This window comes from Mustela putorius, unplaced genomic scaffold, assembly GCF_011764305.1.
Source record: "Mustela putorius furo isolate JIRA1106 unplaced genomic scaffold, ASM1176430v1.1 tig00003988_pilon_pilon_pilon, whole genome shotgun sequence".
Taxonomy (NCBI): domain Eukaryota; kingdom Metazoa; phylum Chordata; class Mammalia; order Carnivora; family Mustelidae; genus Mustela; species Mustela putorius.
Window position 1 is genome coordinate 6,196,612 of NW_025422127.1, and position 27,199 is coordinate 6,223,810.

At 37.3% G+C, this 27,199-nt stretch overlaps 1 protein-coding gene across 1 annotated transcript; it reads left to right on the plus strand.

Annotated features, from left to right (window-relative positions):
• The first annotated feature begins 1,446 nt into the window (after positions 1-1,446).
• Positions 1,447-26,989, plus strand: LOC101679121 (N-acetylglucosaminyl-phosphatidylinositol de-N-acetylase-like). Its single transcript, XM_045071867.1, has 2 exons — positions 1,447-1,537; positions 25,547-26,989. Exons 1-2 carry the CDS (start codon positions 1,447-1,449, stop codon positions 26,266-26,268), a joined length of 813 nt encoding a protein of 270 aa, XP_044927802.1. The 3' UTR covers positions 26,269-26,989.
• The last annotated feature ends 210 nt before the right edge of the window (positions 26,990-27,199 follow it).

The following is a 27,199-nucleotide window of genomic DNA, read 5'->3' on the forward strand; positions in this document are numbered from 1 at the left end:
AGTCAGGATCAGTTATTCCTTGACCAAATGACACTGTTGTTAACACTCCACCCACAGGCCTTTCACCCAATCTTCCCATTAATATCAATGTATGGAAGGAAGTCAAGAGTGCTCTCAGCCTTGAAAAACATTGCATTTTATGAATGCAGTCATTGCAGCATAAAGAGTTCAAGAGAAGAAATATTTAGAAGATGTGCTGTTCTATATTTAGGTTATAAAATTCTGAGTGGTAAATTTAACATAACCAGAAAATAGAGTATTATTTGCATTTTCCCACATATTCCAATAAGACTTAGATTTGTATTCATCATCAATAAAAGCATCCTTACAATCATTATTGTTAGACATCCCTGTAAAAGTTCACAAATGGGGATGTATGTAAATATATTTTAGAAATAGATAATAAAAATCACCATGGGAATGTGCATTTGAATCTGGTAGACATTCATAAATACATTGTAATCCCACTGTGAAGGGGAACTTCCCTCAATGTAGGTCCACTGAATTATCGCTAATGTAGCTTGCATAGGTGCCTTCTAAAAAAAGAAAAAAAAAATCCTGTGAGTGGCATTTATTTATATTACCCTACATTAAAAGAATGTCTTATTATGTTTATGCTTAGTATAGCATTAGCTTAACTTGGAGTAGATTCACAATATTGTGTAATTGATCTTTAACTAAAAAACTTAATTTTGAAATAATTTGGCATTTCTTCCATTTAGTTTTAAGGCATATTAAAAAAAAGTTAATGAATCTTTTGTTTGTTTGTTTTTGTTTTTTTTTTTAAAGATTTTATTTATTTATTTGACAGACAGAGATCATAAGTAGTCAGAGAGGCAGGCAGAGAGAGAGAGAGGAGAAAGCAGGCTCCTTGCTGAGCAGAGAGCCTGATGTAGGGCTCGATCCCAGGACCCTGGGATCATGGCCTGAGCCGAAGGCAGAGGCTTTAACCCACCGAGCCACCCAGGTGCCCAAAGTTAATGAATCTTAATATAATGAATCTTAATATAATGAAAATAAATGACAAAAGTATCTAGAAAAATTAGAAAAAATATTTAGTATACATATTCTGAATTAAAAGAATATAAAGGAGTTATCCTCTTTATGTTAAATAGTGTTTTGAGGAAATCTAACCTTTAGGGTAAAATGAAAGGGAAAAATACCAAATTAGCAACAGCTTTATATTCTTAGACCTTTTATACTTTTTTCCATTACGACACTTACGACAGGAATCATCGGTGTACATGGGAGCTACCTGGGGCAACTGGAAATGCTTGGGGCTGTTAGAGTCTTCAGGTGCAGAGATGAGATAAGATGGGCTTTTGGGCTCGTGGGAGCCTGCGGTAAGCCTGGTGTTATGGAAGGACCTGGGGCCCAGATGTGTGGGGCCACTCTAGCCATCAGATGAGCTGACAGTTGGCAGGAGCCCACCCAAGATTTGGGGCCATGGGGTTACCTAGGGTTGCTGGAACCCAGTTCACTGGGATGTATCCAGAGCCTGAGGCCAAGGACACCACCAGGGCTGTTGCAGTGACAGGTGTGTGAGGAAGGGTGGAAAGAGGGCCTGGAGTACAGGGATGCCAAATGAGCCCACCACTTGAGTCATGAGAACCATGGGGCCTATTGTCATGGGGAGCCTCCTAGGGCCTTGTAAACCAGCAGAGAGGGCCCTGGGCCATGTTTTCCAGGAATCCCCAGGGAACCCTGCCATGGAAGGTGCCCTGGGTCCCACAATGAGCCTGGAACTTAGGCACCAGATGGGGGAGTGGGGGCTGGGTTCTTGGGAGCCCCCAGGCAGCCACCTAGGGCTGCGGGAGTCAGCTTGTACAGGGGCATCAGCTCTGGGGGCCTTTGGATCTAGGGCCCACATTACTCTCCTTCCATGGGGAAAGTGTCTTTTTGTTTTCAGTAGTGTGAATCCATCTTTCCTACCCGCCTCAATGTGCCTTTTCTTATTACTGTCTGTTGCTCAGGTTCTATATTCCCTCACCTAGAATCCTTGGTCTTACAAAGGCATTTTCTGAGCATATGGTTAGTTGGGGAAGGGGGCTGACACCAGTGGTAGAAATTCCTATGCTGACATTCTGCTGCTGTAGAGACAGGAACTTTGAAGTAATTATTTTAAATGTGGGGAATTATGCAAATAAAAATATGGACATAATGAAAAGAGAAAAAAAAATTTTAAAATTCCTAAATGTAACTTCCACAGATAAGAAATTTCATGTATGAAGTGAACATTTCATTGCCAGGTCTTACTAGTAGAAAAGAGAGACCCTGCAGAAGAAAAAGACCAGTGAACTTGAAGACACAGAAATAGAAACTATCCAAAATAAAGCACAGAGGAGAAAAAGACTGCAAAACTAAAAGAGCTTCAATGATCTGAATGATAGTCTCAAGCATTTTAACATACTTGTGAGGTAGGGAGGAACTGAGAGAAAAAAATATGCGGAGAAATCTTGGCTGAAAACTTTCCCAATTTAATGAAAAGTACTGTATAAATGCATTGATCCAAAAGACACAATTGTACTGAAGTGTGTCATAATCAAATTACTAAGGAAAAATTGTTAAGAATTCTGAGAAAAAGATTCATTGTATACAGTGGTGCAAAGGTAATGATACAAACTTCTCATGAGAAATGGCAAGCCAAAAAATACTGGAATAATACTAACATGCTTAAAAGAAATAAAAACACAAACCCAGAATTTTTATCCAGTAAAAATGTTCTTCACAAATTAAAACAAAGTAACTTTTTTTCCAGAAAAGCAAAGGCTGAATAAGCATATCATGAGCAAAACTAAACTACTAAAAATTTTTTAAAAGTTTTAGTTGGAAAGAAAAAGATATATGCACACACATTGTAATGGTTTGGTTGTTATAGTTTATTTCTTCTTCTTACTTTGAGTGGGTGAAATTCGGACATGGTATTACTGCCTTTATAAGTTTGAAGATAATGGTTTTAATTGAAACTCTTTAAGTGGACTTCCAAATGTGCCTCTCGGCAAATGGGTGGGTCTTAGCTTTGTAACCATAGGATAAACACAGCCTAGACTAGATGGCTATGATTAAAATGAGTTAATATTCCTCTAATTTTGTAAATTAATTTGTTTCAGACTCCTTTAAAAATATATCATTGAAGAACTTGACTTTGAAATACAGTCTTATTTCAGTCCTCCATGAATTATTTACATTTGCTGTTATTTATTTGGAAGAATTTTACTGTATTCTGCCTATATTTTTTTCACATTTAAAAAAATATTTAATTCAGTAAAACTAGAATTAAACCATTTTTTGTGGAGTAAATTAACGTGTAATTCATTCTAATTTTAATTTCACTTGAAGAATATCTTTAGAACAATCTATTGCACCTTCCTTGACCCACAGGAGAGTTAATCAAAACTTTGTAGATAAATTGAGTAAATTGCAAGTATTTTAATGTTGTTTATCCTTCATTAGTTTTAAACTCTGCTATACTGTGTAAGCCAAACTATTGAATATGCTAAAATATTACTCATTCTTTCAACTAGTATTTATTTTGAATGAAATATTTTTCACCTTATAATAAATATGTGTAGGAAAATTACATCTGCAACAGAACTACATAGCATGTACTTAGAAGGAAAGTATCTTGTGTTTCTTTAGAAAATCAGTTGAATAAAAATGTACTATATTTTTATCCACCAAACTCAAACATATTTTGTCTAAAATATGTAGTATCATATGCACATCACTTAAATATAGAGTTAAAGAAAAAAGAGCTCATTTCATCCATTTGAGCAATTCTCACAGGAAGAATTTACTGTCACCCCGAATGATAATAGCTTAGCATGATAAATGTTTCTTAGAATTGAGTCTTCCCCCCAAAAGTAGATATATAAATTTATGAGATCCCATGCATATATACTCAGATTTCTGCATGATTTTAACAATATCAAATGTTGCTTTAAAGATTTCCTCCAATGCAGAAAGTTTATGTTTATTTCTTTTTTTAATAAGCATGGCTGTATTTAAAAAAAAGACTTAGAAGTGTTTTCTTATTTTGTTTTTTAGTTAAGCATTGAGGTGAGCATATTATGTTCTTGGTGTTGTATGGTATATTGGTCTTTTCCCAACAGGTAGCACATGAATGACCTAATTATCTATTTTTTGTTGCTAATAATGTGTTTTGCATATATGTAACCAAAGGATTTGGTTACCTGGAAGGAAACCAAAATCACAGGCAATGACTCCAATAAGAACAAGAAAAGACGGTACATGCATGCATGTAGAAGCATCAAATACCTGAACACACACATTCATGTGTACTCACACTCACACCTGTACCACAACCTGAGACAGGAAAGCAGGGCAAATAGAAAAAGAACAAATAAATCCTGTTCATATACCATTTCTGAATAAAAATCACAAAGAGAATAAAGCATGGGCCCTATAATTGATGATCAAAAGCACTTATGAACAATGAGAGAAGACTTCAAAATATTTATATCAATCTTTAGAGACATCCTCTCTCACACTGATAAAAACATATCCAGCATTGCCACAGACATTTCCACTGATATATTGTTAGTAGCATCCATCAATCTGTGAACTGCACTGAGGTATCAGTGAAATTTGACAGTCTTCTGATTGCACTTTCTGTGGCCTGAATCTTTCTGCTTTTGATCCTTCCCACTTTAATTTCCAGCCAATTTTATCTCAACATCTTGCTCCATTGCATTTTGTAACTAGTTGATATATCTTTATGTTTCCTGTTATTTGTAAGTTAATGCCTCATGTTTTAAGACTCCTAATGGAGAAAATATAAAAAAATCCAAGAACATAAAACTTCTGCTATAAGTTACTCTTTTTCTTCTCTATTTTATCCCAATGGTAGCTTTCTTTAACTCGGTATTTAAAATAAAGACGATAACTCCTTTCTATTCTTTAATTCAGAATATTTGTTTACTAAACGTTTTTCTCTAATTTTCCTAGATACTGTAATCATTTATTTTCATAATATTAAAATCCATCAATTTTGTTTTAATATGCCTTAGAAATAAGTGGAAGAAAAGACAAATTATCTCAAAATTGAATTTATATTTAAAATTCAATACAGAATATTGTGAATCCACTGTAAGTTAATACTATATTTAGCAATAAACATAAAAGATGATCTTTTAATATAGGCTAATTTAAATAAATGCCATTCACAGGATTTTTTGTGGAAGACACTTTTGCAAGCTATACTAGCCATATCTCAGTGGATCTGCGTTGAGGGATCCCCTTCACAGTGGGTTACAATATATTTATGAATGCTTACTAGGTTCAAATGCACATTTGCGTATGCTTTTATATTGTACATTTCCAAAATGTATTTACATTTCCCAGTTGTGAATTGTTACTGTGATGTGTAGCAATAATTGTTAAGGGTAATAGCAGCTAAAATTTACTAAAAACTTACAATAAGACTAGTGGATACATAGACTTTATACAAGGCTTTTTCCATCCAAACCTCACAAAAGCCTTATGAAGTAAGTGGTAGTATTATACTTACGTTATAGAAGAAAAGACTAAAGTTCAGAAAAAGTTAGAGAGTTATGCTTTTTTTTTTTTTTTAAGATTCATTTATTTATTTGACAGAGAAAGATACAGCCAGAGAGGGAACACAAGCAGGGGGAGTGGGAGAGGAACAAGCAGGCTTCCTGCTGAGCAGGGAGCCTGATGCAGGACTCAATCCCAGGACTCGAGGATCATGACGAGCCGAAGGCAGAGGCTTAACCCACTGAGCCATCCAGGTGCCCCATGAGTTATGCTTTTAAATGAAAAAATATATGAGAAATACTTAGGGAATAGTAAACAGATTGACTCATTTGAAGTAAGTTAGTATATGACAATAGCCAGTGCAAAATAAGGGTGGGTAAATAGTTTGAACAGTTTTTGAGAGGTAGAACTGGGTATTTGGAAAGAATGAAAAGAATGTTTAACAATTGAACTTTGGGATCAGACCAGAATTCCCATCTTTACAGTTACTAGTTACATGATCTGGGACAAATTTCCTTTATTTATTTATATATTTATTTTATATATTTATTACTAATATGTTATAGGATTGTTGGGAATGAGACAATGGATGATGGAAGCAATTAGTCATACTTAATAACTCTGTCATCAACTATGATTCTATAGGTAAAGGATAATAAACATTGAAGATTTTTGAGCAGTGGGTAATGTTGCAGAAGAAGTCTTTAAGATATCTCTCTGTTGTAAATAAAAAACTAGAAGACACATTAATTGGATGTAGAAATGCCTGTTAAGAAGCTAAACAGAATTAATTGCTGGAATTCTTCCTTTTAGGGCCCGTTAAATGACAATAAGATGGAATATAATGGAAAGCAAGAGGGAAAAAAGAGAGGAAAAGAAAGGGACATTTGTGAAACACCTGCAGATCTTGGACAAGATCTGAATAGAGTTCATGGTTCCAAATTTAAATAATCCCAGGTTTGAATGGATGACTTTTTTTTTTTTTTTGAATGGATGGACTTACATCTAGACTCACCAATTTTTTTTAAAGATTTTTATTTATTTATTTGAGAGAGAGAGAGCATGAGAGGGGAGAAGGTCAGAGGGAGAAGCAGACTCTCCAAAGAGCTGGGATGGCGATGTGGGACTCGATCCTGGGACTCCAGGATCATGACCTGAGTAGAAGGCAGTCCCTCAACCAACTGAGCCACTCAGGTGCCCAACTCACTGAATGTTTTAATCTCATCTGTAAAATTCTGATGAAGTAGTTATAGTACAGGTTTTGAATAAACTGTGCTGAGAGGAATAAGCATTTACAATAGATCATTACTTCAAGCAACTTTTACTGTAAAAAGGCAAATTCCTCAGCATAATGACCTGAAATATCTTGTATCTATCTGGTGCCCTAATACTAGTGTCTGAATTTGTGCTATCTGTGCTATCTGTGCTATCTGATCCCATTTTCACAGAGTCCTTCAGATAATGTAGCACCCCTAAGTTTTCCACAAATAAAGTTCCTCAGTTGCTTTAGTTATTTGTAAACTGAGTTCTTAAAATTTTGTCACTATCCTTGTTCTTTCATGTTTTAAAAATTTTTTAAAAAGATTAATTTGAGAGACGGAGTAAGATAATAAGAGAGAGCAAGAGAGTGCAAGCCGGGAGAGGTTGGCAGAGGGAGAAGCAGGGCTCACTTGTAGGGCCCCAGGATCATGACCTGAGCTAAGACAGACAATCAACTGAGCCACCCAGACATCCCTATCCTGTTCTTTCTTAATGAGTTCTTGTCTGTCTTATCCTCTTACAATAAAAGGAACTCAATATATGGCCTTTCTGTCAACACTGAAGAGTGTTGACAATCTAGTGTGGTGTAGGGAAGTTAAACACTTAAGATACATACAGTGCTGTCACAGAGGTGTGTTCAAGGTGCTAGAGAGATACAGAAGTATCAGCTCACTCTGCCTAGAGAAGAGTGACTTCTCTGAAGACAAAAGTCTTTAAAATAGGGTAAAGTATGAACTTGGATGATTAGGAATGTCTGAGTTAGAATAACATCAGTCATATCTTTCAGACTGTGAATGATTGTGTAGTATGCTAGTACTGTAGCAAAATAACATGTCTGTTACATGAAATGTTTTATTACTTTTGCTGTTAAGACTACTGAAGTTACTAATTTATTTTGTTTACATTTGTTTCTGATATCAAGATATGTTTTACGCAACCTGAAGTTAAGCACTGAATTTATTGGATCCAACACACAAGTCATCAGTCAAGCATTTTACAATTTTTTTTCTGTCATGGTTCTGTTAAATATTTTCCCACCCTGCTATCTTCCCATACTATCCAAATTTGTTCATCATATTGTGACTTGAAGTATAGTGGCTAAGAAACAGTATTAGAAATTCTGGCTATAATATCACATATCACATACAAATCACATCATAGATCTAAATGTAAAATTTTAAGCTATAAAACTTATCAAAGAAAATATAGGAAAAAAAAAAACTCTATGACATTGGGTTGAGCCATAATTTCCTATATAAAACTACCAAAAGCAAAAACAAAAACAAAAAACAACATACGCGGGCGCCTGGGTGGCTCAGTGGGTAAAACCTCTGCCTTCAGCTCAGGTCATGATCTCAGGGTTCTGGGATCAAGTCCCACATTGGGCTCTCTGCTCAGCGGGGAACCTGCTTCCTCCTCTCTTTCTCTCCGCCTGCCTCTCTACCTATTTGTGATCTCTGTTTGTCAAATAAATAAAATTAAAAAAAAAAAAAACATACGCATGCCCATACACACACAGTAAGTGGGACTTCAAAATTAAGAAAACTTGCCTTTTGAAGAACACATGTGGCTACCACAGCTTGGGAGAAAGAAATTTTAAATCATGTTATCTAATAAAGGACCTATATCCAGAATACATAAAGATGTGAAAAATGGGCAAAAGATTTTAAAAGTCCCTTCACCAAAGAAACACGTCAAATAATCACTTGAAAAGATACTCAACCTCATTATTCATTAGGGAAATGAAGATTAAAACTATATGAGATACTTTACTATGTATCCATTAGAACAGCTAAAATTAAAAAACTGACTATATCAAGTGTTGTTGAGGATGTGGAACAACTAGAACAATCACTTTGAAAAACAGTTTAGCAGCATTTTAATAAAATTAAAATATATCTACAGTATTACCTACATATTGCACTCCTTCATAGGTATTTATACAAAAGAAATAAAAATGTATTTCCATACAGAGCTATATCTAAGGCAAATAGCTAGATGGCTAGATAGATACAAATGCAGATATGAATATTTACAGTAGCTTTATTTATAATCACTAAAAATGAAACAATCCAGAATGTATAACCAAATCATGGTATATCTACACAATGGGATATTAGTAAAAGAAATTTATGATCCACATAAATACAGAGATGAATCTCAAAATAATCATGCTGAGTGAGAAATCCAAAAAGGAGTACATAATATTAATTCCATTTGCATCATATTCTAGAGAAATGCAGATTAATATATAAGTGACAGAAACCAGAGCAGTGATTGCCTGGGGATAAAGAGGAGGTCGGGAGGAGGGGTAGAAGGAAATTAAAGGGTGATTAATGTGTTCATTACCAAGATTAGTAAGGATTTCATGGATACATACATTTTTTAAAATTATCAAATTGTACACCTGACATATGTGAAGTTTATTTTGTCGGTCATAACTTGAAGGTGATTTAGAAAAATATGTCAGATGACTATTTCTCTTTGAGCAGTCTCCAGCTGTTTGCTGGATGATGAATGTCCTGTTTCCTAGGTCTTCCCTTTGTGTGATCATGGTACTCACTAATAATAACAACAACAACGAAAATCAACTTTCTCAACTTTTTTTTTTAGTTTAATTTAATTTTGACAGTGTTCCAAGATTCATTGTTTATGCACCACAGCCAGTGCTCCATGCAATACCTGCCCTTCTTATTACCCACCACCAGGCTCACCCATCCCCCCACCCCCTCCCTTCCAAAACCCTCAGTTTGTTTCTCAGAGTCCACAGTCTCTCATGGTTCATCTCCCCCTCTAATTTCCCCCAATTCACTTTTCCTTTCCTTCTCCTAATGTTCTCCATGTTATTCCTTATACTCTACAAGTACATGAAACCATATTAGAATTGACTTTCTCTGACTGATCTCTCACCATAATCTCCTCCAGTCCCATCCATGTTGATACAAAAGTTGGGTATTTATCCTTTCTGATGGAGGCATAATATTCCATTGCATATCTTTATCCATTCATCTGCTGAAGGGGATCCTGGCTCTTTCCATAGTTTGAGAGCCCAGAAGAGAAGGGTCATGACTTAGGATGGAATGCATCTCTTGAAACTGGGAATAAGGATTTTGATATGAGACATACCTAATCAAAAGAAGGAGAACACCCAAATAGCTCTGGGAAGTATAAATGGTGTAGTAACTCTGTGGCAACTTCAATTATTTGTCATACTTTTTTGTAAATGTTCATTTTACTTATCTGCTACTCTACTTAGATTTGAAGCTCTTTTGAGAAAATAACTTCTTTTTTTATCTATTATTTGGCATAGTTCCTGGCACACACTTGTGTCCAGTAAATTTTGGTTGAACAAGTAATTGAATAAAAAATGGATAACACAGCATGTTTGGGTGGCTCAGTTGATTAAGCCCCTGCCTTCAGCTCAGGTCATGATCCCGTAGTCGTGGGACTGAGTCCCACATCAGGCTCCCAGCTCTGCAAGGAGTCTGCTTCTCCCTCTGACCTTCTCCCCTTTAATGCTCTCTTTTTCACTCTCTCTCTCAAATAAATAAATAAAAATATTTTAAAAAATGGATAACATCATATATGCCATAGAATGAAAACTCATAATGGGATGAAAACTAAGAATTATTTATTAAAAATAAATTGGGAAGAATGTTGTAAATCATACCAGTGGCTTCAGAAAATAATACCTACTCTTACTTAAATATCTTTTACATTCAGGCTACTTTTCACAAAGTTCCTCTGACCTTTAAAATGAACATATACAATAGGCATCATTATCCTCTTCAAAGATAAATAAACCCTATATTAACAGAGTTAAAGGACTTCTCTGAGATGATTCTGCAAGTAGGTGGAGGACCTAGGATTTCATGTGGATTTAGGATTTAAAGCCAGATCTATTGAGTGTAAGCACTGTGCTTTTTCTACTTTGTCTTGCTGGTGCCTAGCATGTATAAACAAGTTCACATATAATTAATTATTATAATTATAATTCACAGTAAATTGAAATCACAATAAAATATGGTGAATATTCCTTTCTATCCTCAAACTTAAAAGGATAGATATGGAATATGTCTCTAGAAAAATATTCTCTACTTAGGGTGCTTGGGTGGCTCAGCCAGTTAGGCATCTGCCTTAGGCTTGAGTCGTGATTCCAGGGTCCTGGGCTCGAGTCTCGCATCAGGCTTCCTGCTCAGCAGGGCGTTTACTTCTCCTTCTCCTGCTCTCCCTGCTTGTGCTCTCTCTCACACTCTCCTCTCTCAAATAAATAAATAAAAATTATTTTTTAAAAAAAGAATATTAAAAATCTAGTTCCATGAGAAAATGCTGTGTATATTTCTCCCTAAATGAAAAACAAACCCATAGAATAGTGCACTCCAATTCTGAGGCATTATATTGGAACTATGGAGAACTTGAATTCTTCAAGAGAATGCTTAGCAGAAATTTTAACAGCTAAAAACATTATCTGATCAGTTCTTGATTTTTCTTACTGTGCAAATGTCATCTTCTAGAAGATATAAGAAGTGATGATCGAAACCATAAGTGACATGTGGGTTCAGATAAAAGGAGAGAAGACTAGAAGTAATGGCATTGGGGGAAGAGTATTACCAACTTCTTGGTCAAATGAAGACAATGGCTGTGTTCCTGACACAGATCAATATCTAAGTTGGACATCTTTGAAAACTTTGATTGATTATTGCGTGTCAGATTGATTCCCTTGGGCTGACTCCAGTATACCTCTTTTTCATTATCGCCATCTTGATCCACAGCATGCCTCATTATCATTATCAACAGTAATTAGGAAATGAAAAAGGGAGTAAAGAGTGGTAGATACAATATTGACTTTGATTGTTGACATTTGAAATCGAGATGATTAGATTTATAATAAGAAGTGTCTATTGAGTAAACACAGCTATGTGTCTGGAGTACTGAAGAAAGTGGATGTTGATGAAAGTTTCAGAGCCATATGTATAGAAGTGAGAGAGAAGCTTTGGAAGTAGAAGAGGTCACTAAGGAAAGGAATATAAACAGAGATAAGAGCAGCAAGCCAATGATTAAAGCTGCTACCCAAGGAGCTGAGGGAATTGTAAACATGTGTAAGAGAAGTCAAGGTGTTTGCTAAAATGGGAGTTATCAGGTTTGTATCAATTACTGCCCATTTTTTTAGTTTAAGAATTGAAGTGTCCTGCAAGGCAGTAGCTTACTCTGCAATGAAATCTCTTTTGGTATTATTTTAAACTTTAAGAAATGTGCTTGGAAGCACAGAAACAATAGACAAGAATGGTTAAAAGCAAATGCACATATATCCAATTAAAAAAATGTTTGTGTGGCCACTGATACCATCTTGGTCGAATATCTTATATTTGCTACTCAAAGGAGCTTTGTTGTCCTTTAGAGAAACTCATTTTCTGGCAGAAGTTTGAAAGCATTTCTGGTATTTAAAAAAAAAAAAAATCAATGAGGAGAAAGGCCAGAAGGATGAGTGGTAAACTCTCATTTAAAAACCCGTACACTCAACAGAATGCTTCTTTGCAACCTTTCAATGAGATAGGACTTCTTTAATTTGAACTGGAACAGCCTATGTTCTATATTCCTTAGCTTGGCTGACATAGAGGTCAGAGATTTACTGTGAGGCAACTTAGAATCACTTACATATTATCCTAAATTTAGATGTGGCCTAGATTTTTTTTTTTTTCTGAAATGAGAGACATGGCGATAAAATGAAACTGCTGCTTTTATCATTTTCTACTTTCAAAGTTAAAAAAAAAATCATAAAATAAATTGTGCATAAGGAAACTACTGAACTCATCAAGTTCTGCCTCTTTAAAATGATTAAATCACATATCACCCAACCAGCCCTGAATTGCTTTCTCAGTGACCTTGTGGCAGTTCCTCAATAGCCTTTCCTAGCATGCACATTCCAATATAAACAAATAGGAGAATACAATTATGTGAACTGTACTAGTGTTCAGTTTGAATCTCTGATGTCTTTTTTAGATGCTACCCTCAACTACCCTCCAAGTGTGCATCCTAGTCAGTATTGTCACAGAAGAATATTGAATCAATTTAGTGTGTATTTATTGATCCTCTAAGGTGAAATGTACTCTGTTGTCAGAGGTGTGCCTACTTGCAAGAATATTGTAGTTGAAGAAGCAAGGTGTAATTCCATGGAAACTTTAGTAGCAAATATTGAAACAACTCAACCAACAGTAGACTGTTTAGAAGAGGAAGAGGTCACCCTGAGGCTGGAAGGACTGATTAATTAAGAGATTATGTAACAGTGAAGATTGGTCTATCAAAAGCTACTCAAAACTAAAGTCTTAATCCCTCCCAGTAGGATTGTCCTAGTAACTCTTGCCTCTGTTCTTGTCTTGGGCCCTCACTTGCTTCTGTCTAACTACCAGGTGCTCATTATCTGCAGACAGGCATCTCCACCATTGCTTTATAATAGATCTCCATGAACATCCCATAGTCAACTCCAACCAACCTTCCCAACCCTACATCTTAGATCATAAAAAAAATAAAAAAATAAAAAAATCCAGTGAGTCGAATGTACCACTACATACAAGTGTGAACACGTAGGTGCAACAAGAGTGACTAGAAAAGGTACCATGCCATGAGTGTACTCATGTCTGTTAGGATTAAGCCCTGATGGGGCTTCTGGTGCACAGACCACTCACCATCGATGCATTGAGTGACTAGTGAGCATTAGGACTAAAAAAAGTACATTAGCCGGAAGACACGAGAAAACACAAGGATGTGGGCCAGAGCTACTATTGCACTCCCCAACCTGTCATCAATAGTTAAAACTCATGTGTGAGTGTCTGACATTAAAAAAAATTTCTAGGCTTGGTTCTGGGGTCTGAGGGGAGAGCCCATTAAGGAAGGTAGAAAAACAGGGCTTAAATGTACATGGAAGATGCTGGAAGAGGTCAGCTAGAGCCCAGAGTACCCTAGAAATTCCACCTAAAAGAAAGAAAGCACTATTAGAAAAAGGTCTAGTGCTGGCTAAAATATGATATGTGGTAGGTAAAACTTTAAATAACATGGTAATGACAGACTTACTAGAAGGTGCTCTTTTAGCAAAGAATGGAAGAAATAGAAATTTTCCTCCTTCATATAGTGAGAAAACTCACTATATGATAATTACCATCATACTTATGTTACTTCTCCCAATCTATTCTATTCCTGAATTCTTGATTTTGTACTGAAAATCTGCAGAAAGAATAAGGCCACATAAAGTCTCTTGTCTTCACAGAAGAAAGAAATGTTTGCTACCAAACAGGATCATGGACATAATCAGAAAGGAGATAGAAGATTATCAATAAACACTGCTGATTTAGACTAAAAGGGAAATGCTTTCATTTATTCATTCATTTACATATTTGTCACCTGTCATGTTCTAGGCATGGACAGATTCTGGTGACATGAGAAATACTGCCCCATCTTCTAGGGTTTACAGTCCATAAAGGTCAGTCTGCACATATGATAGAAACACACAGATGTAATCCAGGTCTGCATAAGAAGTCTGTGGAGTTTTGGAGCGCCTGGGTGGCTCAGTTGGTTGAACGCCTGACTCTTGGTTTCAGCTCAGCTCATGATCTCAGGGTTGTGAGATCGAGCCCTGCCATGCAGAGTCGGCTTGAGATTCTCTCTCTCCCTCTCCTTCTGCCTCTCGCCCTACTTGTGCACCCATGTGCATGCAGGCTTTCTCTCAAGTAAATCAATCTTTAAAAAAAAAAGAAAAGAAAAGAAAAGAAAAGAAAAGTTCTGTCTTGTTTTAACAAAACGGAGATTAAGAAACTAAGTAAGAATTGTGCCTTGGTGGCTCAGTTGGTTAAGCACCTGACTCTTGATTTTGGCTCAGGTCGGATAATGTTGGGCTCCACACTAGGCATGTAGCCTGCTTAAAACTCTCTTTCTCTCTCTCTCCCCCTCTGCCCTTCCATCCCCTGCCTCATGCTCTTGCTCTTAGGAAAAAAAGGAAAAGAAAAAAGGAAAGAAAGTAGAGAAAGAGAAGAAAGAAAAGAAAGAATTAGAAAGAAAGAGAGAAAGAAAAGAGAAGGAGAGAAGAAAGAAACTAAGCAAGACTAAAAAGAGGGAATCCTAGGGGAAGTGAATGATTTTGTGCTAAAGCAATGGTCTGACTTAGGAAAATCTCAGAATGTTAACAAAAGAAGATGGAATTGTAGCTCTACACTGAAGAAGAAGAAGAGAAGGGAGATCAGCTGTGGGTACTCAGAGGAGGTAAGTAGTGAAGGGAAAGATCACGAAGGGCCCAGCAACTTAAAAGTTTTGGTGTTTGTATTTCAAGGTATCTCCAAGAAATGGAAAGCTGGAGAAAGGTTTTTCTTAAACAGGAGAATGAAATGCATTTATTTATTTATTTATTTATTTATTTTTAAAGGTTTTTTTTTTTTTTTTTTTGAGAAAGAGAGAGGGAGATAGAGAAACTATGGGATGAGGGATGGTCAGAGAGAGAAGCTGACTCCACACTGAGCAGGAAGCCCAATGTGGGACTTGATCCCGGGACTCTAGGATCTTGACATGAGTTGAAGGTCGCTCAACTGATTGAGCCACCCTTGTGCTCTGAAATGCACTTTAGAATGCAATTTAGGAATTTCTAAAATGCATTTCACTAACACTCTCTGATTTACACTTTTGAAGTTTCACTTTGGTAGCTGAATTGAAAATTTTCTAGAGTGAGGCAAGAGTATCCATTGGGACATGGGTTAGGAGCCTGGGATGTGGTTAGTTTAGACCAGTTCATAACCATGAAAATGGACAAAAAGAACAGGACTTGGTTGGATGTAGGCAGTAAGAGATAGGGCTACGCCAGCAGTGAACTTTCAGTTAATACTCTTAACAATTGTGGTGACTGAGAAGGCTGTGGTGACATGGGATTCACCAAGATTAAACCAAGTTCGGAAGACTCTAGGGGACAGGCAGAGAGGCGAAAGATGCCGAATGGGGATCATGGCATGATCTGGCCTAACAAAATCTAGTATATGAATGCACATTCCGTTATTGCTAGTCCTCATCTCCAGTTTATTCTACACAGCACCAGAATGATCCTTCTGAAATAGAAGTGGAACATTTTCCTGACTGCTAAAATCCCTGCGGTGGATTCCCATCTTCCTGCAAGTACTCTCTGGTGACCTGCACCCTCCATCCTCGTGTCTAGCCTCTGTAGTCTCTGCTCCAATCTCTTCTCATTCCCCACCTTGCTCACGTTCCTCTGTCCTAGTGGTCTCCTGATTTGTCTGTGATTAATGCCAGGTAATTCCTATCTCTGCCTGGAAAGATGACCCTCCAGATAACCTCATGGATTACCCCATTACTTTATTAATGTCCGCACTTAAATCTCATCTTCTCAGGGCCTCATTAACAAACTTATCTAAAAAAACACTCATTTTCTTTATTTCCACTCTGGTTTATTTTCCTTCTCAGCTATTATCACAAATTGATTAATTAGATAGTTATAGGTTTACTGAGAATATAAGTTCCTTGAGAATAGGGACTTTATTTCCTTCCCTCATGTAACACCAGTGCATCGAATATAGTACAGTATACACTTAATTCATACTGGTCAGTTGACTATAGATTTTCTTCAGCACCTCTGCCCACCAATTTCCTCTTCTTTTATACCTCTGCCCTTTTGAAATACTAGTGGAAACTCTTTTAAGAAATCTCTCTTAATTCAGCTTTCCAGATTAACCAGTGTCTTTTGTTCCCACTAGAAGGTCTGATGTTCAGAGAATATCAAAAACTAACAGATCTTGAACTACTTGCTAGCATTCTTATTTACTTCTACCAGTAAATCAATGGCATGGGTTCCCAGTCTGTTCCACCAGTTGGATTTGTCAGTGTCATTACATGAAGTAGTTTATTATTATGTAAATCAATATATGAGTGTGAAAGGGAAAATGTTGTTTCTGAAAAACTAATTTGAATAATATGGAAAGACTTGATAAATGGCCAATGGCTATTGGCTGTCAACTTTAAAAGATTGAGGGAAAAAATGTCATAAATATACAGATTTGTTCACTTAGTGTGTATGTGTAGTTGTATTTTAAATATGTTCCAACTGAAAATCTTAGATGCCATATGGGTGTGGTTTGCACCAAAAGAACGATGTAGAATTTCAGCTAGTGAAAAAGAAAAGTCTTGGATAAGCATCAAAAAATTAATTGGTAAATGTACATTTATATGTTTCAGATTAAAGTAAAATGGTCAGGAAATTTATGCATGTTTTTAACTTTCCAATATAAGTATTTCTTTCCATTAATTAAACTCTGCTTAATTTATTAAGCAAATCGGTTTCTCCTTAACCTAACCCCATAGGATTTCCTTATTCTGGTCTTCCCTCTTTCATCTCAGCACAGATTAAAATAATGTTTCCTTTTGTGTATATTAAAATAATGTTTCCTTTTGATCTTCCTTCTAAGTCAAACAGAATTGTAAAGCTACCAGGCACTCAGAGGGAAAGGTATGAGTAGTCACCAGTTACGGACAGGGAAGAGAGAATTGTAATACCAATATTATACTCCTGCTGTTCTGGACCTAAACACTCCTACTTCCCCTGGGAGCCTGGTGCCATGCTCCCACTACAGCAGCACACAGGGCTTCCTCACCCTGTCCTGCAGTGTCTTATACCTATCTTTATCCCACCCCCATTTCCTGTCATTCCTAGCTTTCATTTGTGTTTCCAAATCTCAACTCCTCTTTGGGGATGGACTTCAGAGTGGCTGTTAAGGACACATAAAAATCACCAAGGTCAAACGAACATGAAGCTGAAGAAAAAGAAGGAAAAAAAAAGGGCAAGGACATTATAGAATTAGGAAATATAAAAATGTATGCTGTAAAGGCAAATAAACATGCTACATGTAGACTCCAGATTTGGCTCTGATAGAGTAAAACTGAAGAAAATCCGGAAAATAAAAACAAGTTAATTTCTCAGAAAAGCAAAATTATTCCTAAGTATCAACACCCATTGTCAGTATCATCCAATCTACCTAGCTTGGCTTCTCTGGAAGTGAAGTAGTTTCCATACCTGCTTTCCTTCCTCTGAAACCCTGTAGTATTTCCTCTATATCATTCTGTTGAGTAATTTACCCATGTTTTATATTCTTCAATTAATTATACATATTTTTATCTTCTTAAAAGAGATGAATACAGTTGACCCTCAAACAACATGGGGGTTAGGGGTGCTGACTCCCCATTATGCAGTTGAAAATCCACATATAATTTTTGACTCCCCCAAACTTAACTAATAGTCTACTGTTGACATAAATAGTAAATTAACACATATTTTGTACATTGTGTGTATTATATACTGTATTCTTACAACAAAGTAATCTAAAGAAAATGTTATTAAGAAAACCGTAAGGCAGAGAAAATGCATTTACAGTACTGTGTTTGTTGAAAAAAATTCACGGATAAGTGGACATATGCAGTTAAGGGTCAGCTATAATTATTTGTTCCCCCCCTTTGGATTCTTTCAGTAGAGTATTTTTTTAAATTAACATATAAGGTATTATTTGTTTCAGGGGTGCAGGTATGTGAATCATCAGCCTTAGACAATTCACAGCACTCACCGTAGTAGCACACTCCCTCCCTAGTGTTTATCGCCCAGCCACCCTATCCCTCCCTCCCCCCAAGCAGCTTGTTTCCTGAAATTAAGTCTCTTATTGTTTGTCTCCCTCTCCAGTCCCATCTTGTTTCATTTTTCCCTCCCTTCCCCCCATGAGTCCCCACCCTGCTTCTCAAATTCTTTGTATCAAAGAGATCATATGATAATTGTCTTTCTCTGATTGACTTATTTCGCTCAGCATAATACCCTCTAGTTCCATCCACATCATTGCAAATGGCAAGATTTCAGTTTTTTGATGGCTACATAGTATTATGCATGTTTTTAACTTTCCAATATAAGTATTTCTTTCCATTAATTAAACTCTGCTTAATTTATTAAGCAAATCGGTTTCTCCTTAACCTAACCCCATAGGATTTCCTTATTCTGGTCTTCCCTCTTTCATCTCAGCACAGATTAAAATAATGTTTCCTTTTGTGTATATTAAAATAATGTTTCCTTTTGATCTTCCTTCTAAGTCATATACAGACACCACATCTTCTTTACCCATTCATTTGTTGATGGACATCTAGGCTCTTTCCATAGTCAACCATAGTTCTTTATAATGTAGTCCCCACCTATGTTAGTTTGAAAGGGCTTCCATAGCCCAGAACAACAAACTGTGTGACTTAGCACAACAGAAACAATGTTTCCCAGTTTGGGAGGCTGGTCGGATCAGCAGAGTCATGCTTCCTCTGAAGATCCTAGGACAGATCTGTTCTGGGTCTCTCTCCTAGCTTCTGGGAGTTTCTGGCTGTTCCTAGCAGTGGTGGTTTCTCGGCAGCGTAACTCCTATCTGTATAAGGCATTTTCCCTGTTTACATATGTGTCTATGTCCAAATTTCCTCCGTTTTATAAAGACACCAGGCATATTGGATTAGAGGTCCACTCCAGCATGACCTCATCTTCATTTAATTACAATTAATTACAGTTGCAGTAACTTGTTTGCAAATAAGGTTAATTGTGAGTTACTGAGGTGAGCTTTAGGTGGACATAATCTATAATGCTGCCTAACACAGAACTGTGAATACAATAAAAAGTATATTCATAAGAGAAGTATTAAGAGGGAAATAATATGTGAATAAATAAGAGTATGAATGCTACTTCATTTTCCCATTTCTTTGCTAGTCCTATGGCTTCTCCTCTGAAATTTCAGATTCGCTTTGCCATCCGTAATGAATGTAATAAGCCAGGGCTGCAAATACACAAATGGACAGATATAAATATTTAAGAACCTTACAAAGTTGTTTTGTTATTTCTCAAATTTAACTATATCTTTCAGTGGAACAAATTCCTTTCATTTTTTTGTGCCAAGCACAGACTTTACTCTATAGAAGACTAGTTCTTACCTAAATATTAAAAAGGATTACAATTTTAGTTCAAGACTATATACTAGACACAATGTATTCAGAGATTCCTTCTTCCCGACATTGAAAAATGCAGTATCAAATTACTCTTAAACCATTATTTCCATAATAAGGAAACAGATATATCTGTGTGAAATGACAATCTGGATGACATGCTGAAATGCTTAAGTGCTCAGGCAGGCATAAACAAATTGAAGTGAAAGTCTGAGCAATTATTCATTGAACATAGAGCTTATCATATAGCCAGCTTAAATATATTAAGTGAATAAAAACATCCAGTTACACAGGCACTTGTTAATCCACTGGTAGTCATAAAACTCTCCTTTTGCTTTATAAGCCATAATGAGTCAGTCAGCTTATTATGGCTTTCAGTTTCTTTATTTTTATTTTTTCTATTTCTAAGGGCACTTCTTTTTTAATAGTGAAAACAGTTCTTACAGTGAAGTATGCATTAGCAATGCTTACATCTTCTCTTTGATATAATGGGTAATTTATCATCAGGATAGGTGTGGGGTTTTGTTTTTTTTTGTTTGTTTGTTTACAAATGACTCATTTATCTCAGCATGCAGTCCAATCAAAAAATTTCAATGACTTAATATAAGTGATGGCTAAAAAGACATGCACACAATTAACACATGCTTTCGTGCCAAGTTTTAAAATATTAAAGGAAGGCAATGATTTTCTTCATCTGTTATGAAGAAAACAGTTAAGTTTAAGAAAACAAGTTGTAGCAAATAATTTTATCCTCACAGAACTGAGATTGGGGAGCTAATAATACAAAGAGGAGACTGACATAATATATGACGTTTTTGAATTCAGATGGTTATGGTGTCTCTCAGTTGACAATTAGTTTCAGTTTATTTTGTTTTTTAAGTTTTCCCTGATCTTCACAGCAGTGATCTCATTGTATTTCTCCCCCCTTTCTCTTTATTTTTATTAACAGCATCACCATTTTCTTAATTAACCAATACCAAATCTTGAGATTCATTCATCCATTCAACAAATAAATAGCCAGGGATTGCAAACAGGATCTTGATGGAACTGCTCTAGCATCTAAGGATACAAAGGTAAGACAAGACAACCTGAAAACAGAAAATAAATGAGACACTACTTAACACTCATGAAATGTGAAAAACTGAAAAAGTATAAAAATGCCAACTTTTGTGGAAGATGTGGATTAACAGGAATTATTATATACCACTGGGGGAGTGTAACTTGACATAACAATTTTGGAAGACCTTTTGACTTTGTCTAGGAACGCTGAAGATGCACATAACGTATGCTAAGCAATTCCACTTCTAGGCATATACTCTAAAGAAACGCATGCATGTACACACCAGAACATACAAGCATGTATGTAGCCATAGTAGCGGTAATCCATGTGTGCTGTATCTATCCTGGCCTTCCAAAAGTGGATATCCAATGAAATGCTAATGAGAGGTGAATATTAGATACAGTCATTAGTATTGTTATTTCTTAGGTTTGTTATAATTATTCTTTTCTAGGAATTTAGTTTTCAAAAGTAAAAGAGAGGGTGTTTGGGTGGCTCAGCTGGTTAAGTGACTGCCTTTGGCTCAGGTCACAATCCCAAGGTCCTGGGACCACATTGGGCTCCTTGCTCAGCGGGAGCCTGCTTCCCCCTCCCTCTGCTGCTTTCCCTGGTTATACTCTCTGTGTGTATGTGTCAAATAAATAAATAAATCTAAAAAAAAAAATGTAAAAGGGATAGGTACCTCTGGGTGGCTCAGTTGGCTAAGCATCTACCTTCGGCTCAGGTCATGGTCCCAGGGTCCTGGGATCAAGCCCCACATTTGGCTCCCTGCTCAGTGGGGAGTCTGCTTCTCGCGGTCCCCCTCCCCCTGCTCATGTTTCCTCTCTCTCTGACAAATAATAAATAAAATTATTTTTTTAAAAAAGTAAAGGGGAGAAAGAAGCATGGATAATCATAAAAATAAGATACTCATAAAAATAAAATGAGAACAATATAAGCTAACAGTAAACAGAAATGATAAGGAATCCATGATGATAAAGAAAGCAGAGCAATACAAACTAACAGTAATAAAGAATCCATAAAAAATCATAGAAATAAAAACAAAGCTTATTGATGTAGAAAGTAATTAGGAAAACTCTATACTTGGACAGTCAGGAGAATTAGCCAATGGGAATATAGTATTGAAGAAATCAGCCGGAACAGGTTTCAGAAAGCTGCTCTTGGTAAAACACACACCAAACCCATAATACTATCCTGCACTGAGTTTATATGTTGCCTGGTAGCTTTGAAATTTAAAGGAAGCTTCCAGAATTCCAATTTCTATTTTAAGACTAACTCTGACTGATTCTGCCTTCAGCTGAGGGTAAGGCTAAAGACCTTTGCCATCAAGTGGGTGTTCTGGCACTGGCTTAGACATTAAGTTTGCTATGTGAATTTGTGTGACTTGGCTTATTTTTTTCTGTAGTGTGTTGTATAAAATGAGGAAAATAATAGTGCCTTCCTAGTATTTTGTTAAGATTAATCGAGGTAACATATGTAAAATGCTTAAATAATTTCTGAAGCATCAATGTTTTCCTCCCTTTTAAAAAAAAAATTCCAGGGCGCCTGGGTGGCTCAGTGGGTTAGGCCACTGCCTTCGGCTCAGGTCATGATCTCAGGGTCCTGGGATCAAGTCCCGCATGGGGCTCTCTGCTCAGCAGGGAGCCTGCTTCCCTTCCTCTCTTTCTGCCTGCCTCTCTGCTTACTTGTGATCTCTCTCTGTCAAATGAATAAATAAAATCTTTAAAAAAAATAAAAATTAAAAATTAAAAAAAAATTTTAAAAAATTAAAAAAAATTCTGTTTCATTTTGGATAGTTTCCATTGCTAATGACTCACGGGACCATGTTTTCTTTTGCAGTGTGTCATCTGCTAATAATCTCGTCCAGTGAAACCTTCACTTTAGACATTATAGTTTTCATCTCTAGAGTCTTAGTATTGGTCTTCTTTTTTATCTTCCATGTTTCTGCATAATATAAGTCATCTTTCCTCTCCCTTTTTGAACATTTGGAACATATAAAACTGTGCCAATGCCCATGTCTACTCATGTTATCTCTATGTCATTTCTGGGTGTGTTTCCAGTAATTGATTTATCTCTTCATTTTAAATTGTATTTTTCTGCTTCTTTTCAGGCCTGGTAATATGCGATTAAATTCTAATTACTGGGTCTAGAAATGTTGTATGCCTATAAATAGTCTTAAGCTGTGTTCTGGGATACAGTTGTGCTACCTAGGAGAGAGTTTTGTCCTTTGTAGGCTCCTTTTTGAGTTTTGTTAGCCTTTGGTCTAAGGCTAATTTTATTTCCTTCCTGAGGTGAGCCCATTCTGAGTACTCTACATAATAATAAACCTTGCATTTCAAAATTTAACTCTCTGGTAAGTGGAGACACAAACTGTTCCTGGCCCTATGAGAGCTTTTGGAGATTGTTTCCTCTGCTCCTTTCAAGTGGTTCTTTCCATGGCCTTGGATAGTTTCCTCATATGCAAGTACTCATCTGTGCTCAGCTGAAGACTCTAGGGTGACTTTCTGAAAACTCTCTGTTTTTTCCCTCTCATGAAACACTATACTGTGCTATGGGAATTCTAACTACCCTGCCTTGCCTGGATTCTCAACCCAATCTCCTCAGCCCAGGAAGACTGCCAATACCTGAAAAAAGAGATGTTTCCTGTATTGTTTTCCAGTTTTTTAGCTATTTCACGTGGAATGGTAAATCTGGTCACCGTTCACCCTCTAGGCTAGTAGCAAAAGTCATGTAAGCCATTATTAATAATGACACTTTCCTCTGAATCTTAGCTAGCCCTTAGCATTATACATTGCACAAAGTGAGCCTATATGTATGTATATATGTTTATTAGCAACGCAGTTTACTTTATGAGAAAATAGGCATTATTGCCTTCAACAAAGTTTTCAGCCATCTATCTGGTGGAGTTTCATTTCCTGTTCACCCTCATAGTTTCAGAAAGATTCTCAATTCATCCCTTCACACTTGCTGTCAGCCCTCCTCCCTTCTCTGACTCTTCTCTGAACATTTACCCCTGCGCAACAGTAAAAACAACGACACTGCTCTTCTAAATTTTTTGTAGGATTATTGTGATCTTTTCTTTGCAGATTTTGTTTTGCAGCCTTTACTCAGGCTCTCTAGACTTTAGTTTTCTAAACAAAAGCAGTTGCTTCCCTAAGTAAAATGATTGTGTCAGATGTTGAGATAGGAAGTACAGTGATTAAGTACTGAAGTTTTTGGAAATTAGAGTGTTTGGTTTCAACTCTGACCTACTGTACCACTTGACCCTAAATGATTTTAGTCGGGCTACCTCTGTGCCTCAGGTTTATCACCTGAAGATAATGGTAATGATGCATCATCTCCAAAGAACTGTTTTGAGAATGGCACAAGATAATGTATTTTAAATGCCTGGTACCATACAATACGTGTAAGTCATATATATTATGAGTAATATGGAAGAAAACATCTTTAAGTTGCTATTTATTAAATCAATTTACATATTAGGAAAACAGAACTCACAAATGTTGAGTGACGTGCCTGAGACTTAAGGATCAGTAAGTAACAGAGTCTGAATGTGACTTCATCTCTTCTTGACCTCTCAGAAATGCTATGACTATTGCTAACCCTCATTCTGACTGTTATCTACCCTTGTAACAGTTGCGTTCAGAAATAATGTCATTCTTAAAACAGTCAATAAAAATGAGACTATCATAGTACTATGGTATTGGTAGGAGACCTTTTCTACTGCCGAAATAGGCTTGAGATCCACTAAGGTTTCTACTAGACTAGAAAACTTGACAATGATATACAGATTTATATCCATGGAGCACCTGGGTGGCTCAGTGGGTTAAGCCTCTGCCTTTGGCTCAGGTCATGATCTCAGCTTCCTGGGATCAAGCTCTACATCGAGCTCTCTGCTCAGTGGGGATCCTGCTTCCCCCTCTCCTTCTGCCTGCCTCTCTGTCTGCTTGTGATCTCTCTCTCTCTCTCTCTCTGTCAAATAAATAAATAAAACCTTTAAAAAAATTTATATCCATTACAATGGTTAGAATTAAAAACACTAATAATACCAATTCTTGATCAAGATAAGGAACGACTAGAATACTTCCACATTGCTGGTGAAAATGTGATTAAACACAATCATTTTGAACAGAAGTTTAGTATTGATTTATCAAATTAAATATACATTTATCATACGACACAGCAATTTCACTCCTGCATATTTATTCCTAATAAATGAAAACTATGTACACAAAATAACTTATATGCAAATGTCCCTAGCAGTTTTATGTGGAATAGCCAGAAACCAAAAGAGCCATCAGCTCATTGTCCACCTACATATGAATGGATAAACAGATTGTAAAACACTTATGCAGTGGGAACCTCAGCAATAAAAAGTAACTGCTATTTATACATGTATTAACATGGATGACTTTGAAAGTAAATATGCCTACTGAAAGAACCCAGAGACACAAAAGTGTACATGTGGTGGGATTCCGTTTCAATAAAGTTTTAAGGGAGATAAAGTGAATCTGTAGTGATAGAACTAAGATCAGTGATGGACTAGGGTAGGGAAGGAAACTCATTTGAAATGCAACATGGGAGAACTTCCTATATCTTTATTTTGGTAATGATTAAATGGGTATATATACTTGCAAAAATTTATCAAAATATGCACTTGATATGGGCTCATTTTATTAATGTAAATTAGACCTCAATAAAGTTCATTTAAAAAAAAAGAAAATGCAGGGGGCTTCCTCTGGGTTTGGGACTCCTGGGAAAGAATGAGAAGTCAGGAGCCGGCTGGCGTCCCGGGAGATGGAAGTAAGACCCTCCTGGTGATCGCGCACCCCGATGATGAAGCCATGTTCTTTGCTCCCACTTTGCTAGGCTTGGCCCGCCTGAGGCACCGGCTGTCTTTGCTCTGCTTCTCTGCAGGAAATTACTACAATCAAGGGGAGATGCGTAAGAAAGAACTTTTGCAGAGCTGTGATGTTTTGGGGATTCCACGTTCCAGTATAATGATTATTGACAACAGGGACTTCCCAGATGACCCAGGTGTGCAGTGGGACACAGAGCGTGTGGCTGGCACCCTCCTCCAGCACGTGGAAGCAAATGGCATCAACCTGGTGGTGACGTTCGATGCAGGGGGAGTCAGTGGTCACCGAAATCATGTTGCTCTGTATGCAGCTGTGAGGACCCTCCACTCAGAAGGGAAGTTACCTAAAGGGTGCTCGGTGCTCACACTTCAGTCAGTGAATGTGTTGTGCAAGTACATCTCCCTTCTGGACCTGCCCTTTTCTCTGCTTCATACCCGGGATGTCCTCTTCGTGCTCACCAGCAAAGAAGTGGCACAGGCCAAGAGAGCCATGTCCTGCCACCGCAGCCAGCTGCTCTGGTTCCACCGCCTCTACTTACTCTTCTCCAGATACATGAGGATCAACTCCCTGCACTTCCTCTGAAGCCTGGAGGGGTCTTCTGGGCTAAGGAACACAGGGAGAAGCAAAGACCAGAATGCCTGGGCCCAGGCCTTGAGCTGGTGGATCAGCCTGAACTGAAGAGAGCCCCATGGGGGGTGCCTTCCAGAGCTCTGTGGGTCTGCGCTGAGAAGCTCTAACTAAAGGGGGGACCGTGCAGGCCAATGGGTGGTTCCAACGTCAGCTTCTTCCTTTGGGGGAAAGCCCCACGGCAGCCCAAACCAAACCAACCCCAGGATACCAATAGCTACCCTGACAGCTTCTCAAGTTCTTCCGGAAAACGCGCTACATAATGGCACCATGTTGGTCAGGCATCTAGGACAGAGGCTGCTGTGATGATAAATGCTCTGAAAGGTGCTCCCAGATCACTTCTCAGAGGCCATGAGGCAGAATTTTTATGTTGTTTCCAAAGCAGCCTCACCAAGCTCACACACACGAGTAGCCCCGATAGTGAGTGAGTTCAGCCATTATTACTTTGATTCACGTCGTGGCCTCTGTATCAAGTTTGAGTCCCGAGGAAGCTTCTCTACTTAACCTCATAGTCGTTAAACCGACTGGGGCTCCCGAAGGTCAAAGGCCGACCACGATGCCCAGCATTTCCTGCTGAGACTGTTACAAAGTGGGCCTGCCCGGAAGGAGCATCCAGTCAAAGATCTCAGCTCCCAGTCTTTTGAGGGAAGGAGGAAACAGGAAGACAAATCAGGAAGTCTTGTGTGTTGTTGGTTTTTTTTAAATCCTCAACCAAAACTAAACAAAACAAGAAAGCTGATGTCGTAAAATTGTGCTACAGACCAAAACAGTCTGAGGGGTCTGGCTTGGAAACTACTCCCACGGCCCAGCCAACGGTCCAGGCAAGTGGCCCGAGGCTGGGAAGCTTAGGTGTCAAGGGCACAGGCTCCACATACTGGTGGAAGAC